This window comes from Parus major, unplaced genomic scaffold, assembly GCF_001522545.3.
Source record: "Parus major isolate Abel unplaced genomic scaffold, Parus_major1.1 Scaffold396, whole genome shotgun sequence".
NCBI classification, from domain to species: Eukaryota; Metazoa; Chordata; class Aves; order Passeriformes; family Paridae; genus Parus; species Parus major.
The window spans coordinates 47,975-58,198 of record NW_015379309.1 but is presented as its reverse complement, the minus strand read 5'-3'; the positions used below and the strand labels follow the sequence as shown (position 1 = coordinate 58,198).

The 10,224-nt window shown below is 66.2% G+C and overlaps 1 protein-coding gene across 1 annotated transcript in view; it reads right to left on the bottom strand.

The window, feature by feature from the left end:
* Positions 1 to 9,510, bottom strand: part of FBXO41 (F-box protein 41) — a 13,331-nt gene extending 3,821 nt beyond the window's left edge. Inside the window, exons 1-6 of the mRNA XM_015616275.2 lie at positions 8,950 to 9,510; positions 5,444 to 6,356; positions 1,703 to 1,913; positions 848 to 921; positions 462 to 760; positions 139 to 386 (exon numbers count right to left, since the gene is read on the bottom strand). Coding sequence (XP_015471761.1) covers positions 139 to 386; positions 462 to 760; positions 848 to 921; positions 1,703 to 1,913; positions 5,444 to 6,165 — 1,554 coding nt within the window. The 5' untranslated portion in view covers positions 6,166 to 6,356; positions 8,950 to 9,510. The remainder of the gene's footprint in view (positions 1 to 138; positions 387 to 461; positions 761 to 847; positions 922 to 1,702; positions 1,914 to 5,443; positions 6,357 to 8,949) is intronic.
* Between the last annotated feature and the right edge of the window lie 714 nt (positions 9,511 to 10,224).

Below are 10,224 nucleotides of genomic sequence, written 5' to 3'. Positions count from 1 at the left end.
CAGGTGTGAGCTCCTGTCCTGGAGCATTCAGCTCCAGCAGCTCCAGCGAGCGCCCAGCCGTGTCCCCAGGATCGGAAGGACACAAGCACGGGGGAGATGCTCACACAGCTTCTCCCTTCACCACCCCCTGCCCCGTACCTTGGAGGAGACCCTGGCGTTCTCCAGCAGCACCCGCGTCCACACGGCCGGGTGCCGAGCCACGAACTTCCAGTCCTTGCACACCTCGGCCGCCCGCAGCAGGGTCTTGGTGTCCAGGTAGGTGAAGATGCAGAAGAGAGCCGCCCGCATCTTGAGGATCTCGGGGCTGATGACCTCGCTGGAGTGGCCCGGGCTGCCCCGCTCCAGCCGGCACACCTTGCTCCCCTCGGGCCTGGCATCGGTGGCCACTGCGGAGAGCGGCGGGTGAGGGGAGCCCCATCCCCGTCCCTCGGCTCCCACCCGCCCCGGCCGGGCTCTCTCACCCGTCAGGCGGCAGCTGCCGGCGGCTCGGGACGCGGCGGATCCCGGCGCCTCCGGCTCCCAGCCCTCGGCCTCGGACTCGGTGGTGCGGGAGCCCACGTCGGACACGTCTCCCTCCTCGCCCTCGGTGCTGTTGCGGTAGGGCCGGCGGTGCCAGTTCTGGATGGCCTGGCGGCGGAGCCCCGAGCCCCGGCCCGGGTACGGGTGACCGTCGGCGGTGTCGTCGGTGGGACACGGCTCCGCGCTGTCGCTGTCGTAGCAGCCCGAGCTCTGCGACACGGCCTTGGGCCGGCTGGAGGCTCTGCGGACGGGGATGGCCGAGCTCAGGGCTCGCCGGGGCTGCGTCCCCTCCCCAGGGTCCCCGGGGGTGGCGGGGTCGGGCACTCACCCGGTGCTGGAGGAGGAGCGCTGGTTGCCGTAGGGACCGGCCACGGCCACCGCCGGCCCCGGGTGCCGCTCTCTCTGCAGGGACAGGGGACAAGATGTGGCACGGCCCGGCCGAGGGAGGGGACCCCGCGATGCCAGCGGTGCCAGCTGCCTCTCGGGGTCACCCTCACCCGGCGGATGCCGAGCAGCATCTCCAGCACCGCCCGGCGCCGCGGCAACACCGAGCCACGAGAAACAGCTTCTCTTTGGGATCCCCCGCCCGGGATTACCCATTTCCCAGGGGAAACAGTGGGGTCCCTCCCCCGCCCCGCTCGGGCCCGGGCCGAGGAGACCCAGGGGCGCGTTCCCGAAGCCCCGAGCGCGTTCCCAAAGCCCCGGGTGCGTTCCCGCAGCCCTGGGTGCGTTCCCGAAGCCCTGAGCGCGTTCCCGAAGCCCTGAGCGCGTTCCCGCAGCCCTGAGCGCGTTCCCGCAGCCCTGAGCGTGTTCCCGCAGCCCTGGGTGGGTTCCCGAAGCCCTGAGCGCGTTCCCGCAGCCCTGGGTGGGTTCCCGAAGCCCTGGGTGGGTTCCCGAAGCCCCGGGCGCGTTCCCGCAGCGCTGGGCGCGTTCCCGCAGCCCTGGGCGCGTTCCCGCAGCCCCGGGCGCGTTCCCGCAGCCCCGGGCGCGTTCCCGCGGCCCCGGGCGCGTTCCCGAGGCCCCGGGCGCGTTCCCGCAGCCCCGGACACATTCCCGCAGCCCCGGGCGCGTTCCCGCAGCCCCGGGCGCGTTCCCGCAGCCCCGGGCGCGTTCCCGCAGCCCCGGGCGCGTTCCCGCAGCCCCGGGCGCGTTCCCGAGGCCGTGCCTGTGGCCGCAGAGGTACCGCTCGGGTGATGGCCCTGCCGGCCGGGGTCCCGCAGCGGCCCAGGCTCCCGTTCGGGGTGGTGCCGCAGCTGCTGCTGATGATCTGGAGCTGTTTCTCGGCGCGGTCGGCGCGGTCCAGCAGCTCCTCGATGAAATGCTGCAGCCGCACCTTGGCGTTGGCCTCGCGGGCCGCGGTCTCCTTCAGGAACTGGTCAATCTGCAGCACCTCCCTGGCACAGGGACCGCGGTGACACCCCAGGGCCACCCCAGCTCCTCACAGGGACCACGGTGACACCCCAGGGCCACCCCAGCTGTGCAGGGACACCCCAGNGACACCCCAGGGCCACCCCAGCTCCTCACAGGGACCACGGTGACACCCCAGGGCCACCCCAGCTGTGCAGGGACACCCCAGAGCCACCCCAGCTCTGCACAGGGACCGCAGTGACACCCCAGGGCCACCCCAGCTCTGCAGTGACACCACAGGGCCACCCCAGCTGTGCGGTGACACGCCAGCTGTGCAGCTACACCCCAGCTCGGCAGTGACACCCCAGCTGTGTGGTGACACCCCAGAGCCACCCCAGCTCCTCACAGGGACCGCGGTGACACCCCAGGGCCGCCCCAGCTCGGCAGTGACACCCCAGCTCTGCAGTGACACCCCAGCTCGGCAGTGACACCCCAGGGCCGCCCCAGCTGTGCAGTGACACCCCAGGTCCACCCCAGCTCGGCAGTGACACCCCAGCTCGGCAGTGACACCCCAGGGCCGCCCCAGCTGTGCACAGGGACCACGGTGACACCCCAGCTGTGCGGTGACACCCCAGCTGTGCACAGGGACCACGGTGACACCCCAGCTGTGCGGTGACACCCCAGCTCGGCAGTGACACCCCTGGAGCAGCCCGGGATCGCTCCGTGCTCAGCCCGATCCAGCTCTGAGCCAGCCCGGGCGGGACAGGGGTGCAGGGATGACCCCACCGTGCAGGGGGTGTCACCACCTGCTGTTAGGGGTGGGGTGACATCCCCAGAGCCTCGTCCATCACCGCCAGGACCGGAATCGGGGTCCTGAGCACGACGAGCACAGGTTGGAGGATGACGTTGGAGTGACTGGGTGAGGGTGGAGGATGGCGGTGCCACCCTTAAACCCGTTCAGCCCCGGTCCCTGCTCAGCCCGGGGATCGCAGGGCCCCGTTCCCTCATTAACACATTAATTAGCAGGAGCTCGGCAGCTCTGAGCCTGCGGAAGGGCCGTTCCCCCAAAAGGCTCCAGAACCCGAGAGGAACCACCCGGCACAAACAGCCCCGGACCCCACCCGGGAACAGGGACAGGACACGGGGACACGGGACAGACACCCCGAGAGCAGGGACAGGACACGGGGACATGGGACAGACACACCGGGAACAGGGACAGGACACGGGGACACGGGACAGACACCCCGAGAGCAGGGACAGGACACAGGGACACGGGACAGACACACCGGGAGCAGGGACAGGACACAGGGACACGGGACAGACACCCCGAGAGCTGGGACAGGACACGGGGACACGGGACAGACACCCCGGGGTGGTCACACACACAGACAGTGCACACACACACACACACAGAGCTGCTCACACCTGCACTGTTGGTTGTGCACACACAGACACACACACAGACACAAACACACACACACCTGCTCACACCTCCCCTCAGCCTCCAGGATCCCCTGCAGACACACAGACACAGCTTTGCAGGTGTGTCAGAGCTCACCAGCACCCCTCGCACACCTGGACACACCCAGCTGAGCACACACACCCGAGCACACACACCCGAGCTCCGTGCACACCTGGACACCAAAGCTGATGGCTCACAGCCCACCCTGGACACCTGGACACAATGATCTGCTCAGAAGCACCAGGGAAAAGGAGGGGGCAGCTCTTGGTGATAATTCCCACTGCTGGCTATCAATTACCAATTAATTACCAATTAATTATCAATTAATTTCTCCCCAACCTGCCGCTCGCAGGCCGAGCTTGGGAGCTCTGGGGATGCTCTGGGAAGGCTCCTGGAAGGGGCCCCAGGGGATCTGGAAGGCAAATGTGGAGCTGGGCAGCAGCTGTAAGGTGATGCTGATGGTTATCACCCTCATTCCCATGGACTGCTGGAAAAACTCTCCTGGCAAAGGAAACGGAGCCCAGGAGGCAGAGGTGGCCCAGGAGGACACCGGCCCCATGGTGCCCTGGAGCTGGCAGGGCTGGGAAACGTCCCCAAGATGTTTCCAGGAGAGGTTTTGCTGATTAAAATGATTTCTGGTGGTGTCCTCACATCCAGGAGAAAAGCTCCTGTCACAGCAGAGCTTCCCCTGCTCTCCCTGCAGCCCCACAAGGGATTTTGTCCCTTGGGGTGGAGGAGTTTGGGGGCTGATGGGGACAGTTGAGGGGCAGGAGAGTTTCTCTGAGGAATGGGAGGTCTGGAAGGTGGTTTTGGCATAAACCCGGGGTTTTAGGTGGTGACATTGTCCATGTTCTACCAAGAGATGTTTGACTCTCAGTTTACCCTGTCTGTCTCCAGGCCCTGCTCCAGGCCCTTCCACACTGGAGTGTTTAATTCCATCACCCCATATCCCCAAGGTTCCCCTGGACAACACCCCTGAGGCAGCCCCACCCCTCCTCGCCTGTCCCACAGACACCCCCAAACCTGGGGGTGTTGTTATCCAGCCGCAGGGTGACCCTGCTCCTGAGCCAGGAGCTCCCCACCCCAGGAGAGCCAGGCCACCATCCCAGAGTCACTCACAATGTGCACAGGGTGATGGGGACCACAGCAATCCCTCAGGAGCACCAGCAGTGCGCCCAGCCCAGCCCAGCCGTGCCTGTCCCCTCCCCACCCCGGGAGAGCCAGGCCACCATCCCAGAGTCACTCACTCACAATGTGCACAGGGTGATGGGGACAACAGCAATTCCCTCAGGAACACCAGCAGTGCTCCCAGCCCAGCCCAGCCAAGCCCAGCCCAGCCCAGCCCAGCCCAGCCCAGCCGTGCCCGTCCCCCACCAGCTCCTCTCGCACTCGCTGGGCCTCTCCAGATTCACTCCAGCTCCTGAGGAGCCAGGTCTGGTTTGCTTGGACACCACCAAAGGGCAGAACGAGCCAGGCTGGCCTGGAGGGAACCTCAGGTTGGGGTGGGCAGGGGGTGCTGAGGGGGGAAATTGGGATGGAAATGAGGACGGCAGCGTCACAGCCTTAACAGCAAATGGAGGTGGCACCGCTTGGGCTGCCCCACGCTCCCTCTGAGAGAAAATCCTGGAATCTGGCCATGCCAGGGGTGGGAACCAGCTGGGATCTGAGGTTCCTTCAGGCCAAAGCAGGCTGTGACTCTGTGATCCCCAGCCTGGGAGCACTGGTGGCTCTGCACAAGGCCTGGCTTGCCGTGACCCAGCCGTGGAGGGGCCCAGGTGTGAGGGACACTGAGCAGGTGGGAGAAGATGCAGAGCCTGATAAGGGATGGTGCTGATGGGCATCACCAAGGGGCTGTGCCTGAGCCCTGAGTGCTTGGTGCTGGTTCTGGGCTCCTCTGGACCCAGGAACTGTTTGGAGTGGAAGAGACCCCAAAGCTCCTCTCACTCCACCCCTTCCATGGGCAGGGACACCTTGCACTGTTCCCCACTGCTCCAAACGCAGTCCAGCCTGGCCTTGAGCCCCCCCAGGAATGGGGCAGCCCCAGGTTCTCCAGGACTCACTGCCAGGAACCCCTTTCCTCCCAGCCCGTGGTGGGGACAGGAACAAAGGACTCACTGTTGCTTCCGGGTGAGCTCCTGCTCCTTCTGCACCAGGTCCTGCTTGAGGGAGGCCAGCATCTCCACGCTGACGTCCACCTGGCGGGACAGCTCCGACGCCCGGTCCTCCAGCTCCTGCTTCTCCCGGCTCAACCTCAGGCTCTCCTGCTTGGCCTTCTCCAGCTCCGAGCTCTTGCGGTCCAGCTCCACTTGGAGCCGGCCCACCTGCGAGGCGATCTTCTGCTCCACCTCCTCCGTCAGCTTCTCCAGCCTCTTGTCCACCTCCAGCTTCTCGAAGGCGCGGATCTTCAGGCGGGCCAGGCCCTCCTCGTAGGCCGCGTCCATGGCGGCCGGCGCTGTGGGCGCGGGCGCCACGGCCTTGCCCCGGGTGAAGATCTCGCTCAGAGGGATCTCGATCTCGTGGACATAACGGGGCGAGGGCGACGAGGACGGGGCCGGCTCCAGCTCCTCGGCGGGGACCAGGTCGCAGGAGAAGCGCTGGTCCTTGCCCTGGAAGGAGGTGCTCTCAAAGTAGTCCCTGCGGGCGGCCGGGGTCAGCAGGGCCCCGTCGGCGGCCAGCGGGAACACGGCGGCATCGCAGATGCTGTTGGTCTTGGAGAGCACGTAGAGGGTCTCGTAGGTGTGGTTGTACTCCAGGTGTGCGCGCAGCGAGGACAGGCTGCGGAAGCGCTTGTGCTCCCCGCAGCGCGGACAGCGGTACGGCAGGTCCAGCGAGGCCATCCCTCAGCTCTGCTCCCCGCTCAGGGGACACGCGGCACCCCGCTCATGGCGCGGCGCGGAGGCCGCGGGGACGCGCGGGGGTCCCCGGGGAGCCCCCGGCTGAGGAGCGGCGGCTCCGCTGGGACATGGCCGGGATGGAACGGGGGGTCCCGCAATCCTGGGGGGCTGTCAGCAGCGAGCGGTGCCGGGCGCTGGAAGAGATGGGGGTCAGTGATACGGGGCTGGGGGTCCCCAAAAATCCCTCCTTGGTTCTTCTGGCTCCCCTCTGTGCCTCCATCCCACCCTCCCGTGTTCCCCCCACCCACGTGCATCCCTTGGGAGGGCAGTGGTGCTGAGGAAGGTGCAGAGCCCCAGGAATGTACAGAGCCCCGGGAATGTGCAGAGCCCTGGGAAGGTGCAGAGCCCCGGGAATGTGCAGAGCCCCAGGAATGTGCAGAGCCCCAGGAAGGTGCAGAGCCCCAGGAAGGTGCAGAACCCTGGGAAGGAGCAGAACCCTGGGAATGTGCAGAGCCCCAGGAAGATGCAGAGCCCTGGGAATGTGCAGAACCCCGGGAATGTGCAGAACCCCGGGAATGTGCAGAGCCCTGGGAATGTGCAGAACCCTGGGAAGGTGCAGAACCCCGGGAATGTGCAGAACCCTGGAATGTGCAGAGCCCTGGGAAGGTGCAGAGCCCCGGGAATGTGCAGAACCCTGGGAAGGTGCAGAGCCCTGGGAAGGAGCAGAGCCCTGGGAAGGAGCAGAGCTCCAGGAATGCGCAGAACCCCTGGAAGCTCCAGAACCACTGGGAAGTTCCACAACCCTTGTAAAGACAGACAACTTTTGGGAAGCTCCACAGCCCTTGGGAGTTTCCACAGCCCTTGGGAGGTTCCACAGCTCCTGGACTCCATGAGCTTTGAGGTCTTTTCCAGCCTGAATGGTTCTGTGGTTCTACCAACCCTTGGGAAGATCCAGAACGGCTGGGAAGGTTCACAACCATCTGGGAGGAGCACCGGCACCAGGAAGGTGGACAACCCACAGGAACCTCGCTCCATCCACCCTGAGCTTGTCACAGGAGGTGGCAGAGGTGACCCTCTTGCCCAGCCACCACCCCGTGAGCCCCTGCAGCATCAGGGGTCTCCAAGGCCCAGGATCATCCCCGTGTCCAACAGCAGGAGCAGCTGCTGGGATCCACCTGCTCCAAGCAAGGCTGACCCAATCCTGCTGGATCAGCCCCTGAAGCCTGGAGTGGGATTCACTCCCAAGAGTTCTCATCTGTGTCTGATGCAGGGGACACGGTGGGCTCTCCTGCCTGGGTGGGTGAGGGTCCCTGTGGGAGCTGCCTCATCCCCCACTCACAAAATCCTCCACGACATCACTGGGGGAAACCCCACCCTTGTGACATGGGAGAAGCCAGTGAAAATCCAGCCCAGGAGGCACAAACACACCTCAGGGCACAAGATTTTCATTTTTCATTCATTTTTCATTCATTTGTCATTCAAACATGAATTTGTTTTTACCCCAGAACACCGAGGGCACCCAGGGATGGGAGCATCCCCTGCTCATCCCTCTGCAATATCCCACAATCGGCTCTTCCCACCACCTTAAAAGCCCTCAGAGCCCTCCTGCATCCCATCAGCAGCAGCTGCTGAGCCCTGAACCGCCAGGGAACCTCCATCCATCCATCCCTGCTGCTCCCCAGGGCAGCATCCCCGGTGGCTCAGCGTCCCCTCACAGGGACAACCAGGCCACGAGGCTGGGAAACCATTTTTTAAAGGAAAAATCAGCGAAGGCAAGAAATGCACGCCAGAAATCAAACCGAGATGAGGTCGGAGGTTTTGTGACCCGCTTGGCTGCGTTTTGGGGCCGTTCCCAAACACACCCTGGCACATCAAACCCACCTGGGCCACCCCTGGTGGGGCCGGCCCGAACCCGAACCCCGGCGAGCACAAAGCGCGTCCGGCAACTTGGGCCGGGGGGATGAGAAAGCGCTTTTCCAGCGCAGGGATGGGGAATCTGCCGTGGTGCCTCAGGCCTGGATTCCTGCCCACGCCGTCTCCGGGGCACCCGAGCAGCCTCAGCCCGAATTTCCCGGCCAAAATCCGAGGCAGGATCCTGCCCAGGTGGATCGGGAAGCGCACGGAGCCCGCTCCTTGTCCTGGGCAGGTCCTACCCCGGCCGCAAAACCTCTCCTCGCTCCCATCTCCACGGCAACGAGCGGGATTTGAGGGAATTATTGGTGGAGTCATTACTACGGCGGCCACGCTGATAAAAGCCGCAGGCATCCGGAGCCGGGAAACGCTCCCGAGCGCCGGGATTGCAGCATCCCCGGGCTGCTCCAGCGCCGCTACCTGCCATCCATCATGGAGCCTTTCTTCGCATTGTTTAACGCTTTTCCTGCCCACCCACCCCCCAAAAATGTCACCAGCAGGCAGCTCCCCTGCCTGGCTGGAGAGGGAAGCGGGGATGGAGCAGGGAGGCGGCTGCAGGTTGATGCCGGGCTGGAGGATGCTGCCCGTGCCGCTGCTCCCTTCCTTCCCCGGGCTGGGAGCACCGCGGTGGGCGAGGACGGCCGGGGATGAGGCACGGGGGGCTCGGGGAAGGTGGGCACGAAAATCTGGATGGATTTTTCGCCCCCCGCAGTCCCTGGGGCAGGGAGCGGCGGGTCCGTCCTCACATCCTGGCAGCGGCTTTGTCCCCGCTGCGTCCCGCTGCTCCCGGGGGCCGGGGTGAGGAGCATCCTGGGGACAAGCCACCGCCTCCCGGGCCACCATCCCCGCTCCGTCCCATCCCCCGTGGCCCCATACCTGCTTCTGGCCGCCGTCCTCCCGCGCTGGGCTCCTCCGGCGAGGGCAGCATCGCTCCCGCTCGCCCGCGGGCCGCCCCCGAGCCGGGGGTGCGGGTGGGGGCCGGAGCCGCTCCGCCGCACAAAGGAGGAGGCTGCGGGCGGCTCAGGGCTGCGCCGGCCCGGGGGGATGCGGAGCTCCGGGGATGCGGGCACAGGGATGCGGGGAAGGAGGGATGCGGCCCGAGGGAAGCGCCCGGCTCCCTGCGGCCAGCACCTCCATGCCAGGCCCCGGGGAAGGAGCGAGGGAGGGAGGGTGGTGGCTGCGGGGTGGGGGGAGGAGGAGGAGGCGGAGGAGGAGGAGGAGGAGGGAGGGAGGAAGCCGAGGCTGAAGGCCCCGGCGGGGCCCTGGGAGGATGGCGGTTCTGGGCACCCTGGGGATGGCGGGTGCCCGGGGGGCTGAGGCTCAGGGCGGGCTCGGCATGGCGAGGGAGGGATGCAGGGATGGAGGAAGGCGGAGGGCGAGCGCCGGCAGCCGCCTCCTCCCCTGCAGCCGGAGCCGGGGCTGCCTCGCTGCCGGTTCCTCCCGCACAGCTCCCTCTGCCTGTCTCCCCACGAACACGGCGGGCCCCGGCAGCCCCCGGCCCCCTGAGCCCCCGGTCCCCCCGGCTGAAGCCCCTGGCAGCTCCTGGCCCCGAGAATCCTCCCGGGAATGCAGCGCCGGGTGTGCGGCCCAGCCTGGGCACCTGACACGGGCTCGGTCCCGGGACAGCCCCTGATCATCCTGTCTTCATCCCTGGCTTCATCCTAATCGAGTCCCCGAGTATTCTGCCTTGGTCCTGACCCAGTCCTGAGCACCCTGCCTTGGTCTTTGGCTGGTCCTGAGCAGGTACCTGATCATCCTGGCTTAATCCCCAGCTCGATCCCGATCCAGTCCTCCAGCACCCTGGCTCAGTTCCCAGCTTGGTCCTGCTCTGCTCCCTGAATGCCCTGGTTCGGTGGCCAGGTTGGCCCCAAGGCCCCTGATTTGGTCCCAGTCCAGTCACCAAATACCCTGGGCTGGTTCCCAGCTTGGTCCTGATCTGGTAAATCCCAGCCTTGGTCCTGACTGAATCCCTGAGCATCCACTTCTGGGCCCTGCCTTGATCCCCAGATGGTCCCTGAGCGCTCTGGTTTAACCCTGGCTTGATCCTGATCCAGCTCCTGAGCCCTGAGTCTGGTGCCCGTGCCAAAGGAACCTGGCACTGCTGACCTCTCCTCTCCTCTCCTCTCCTCTCCTCTCCTCTCCTCTCCTCTC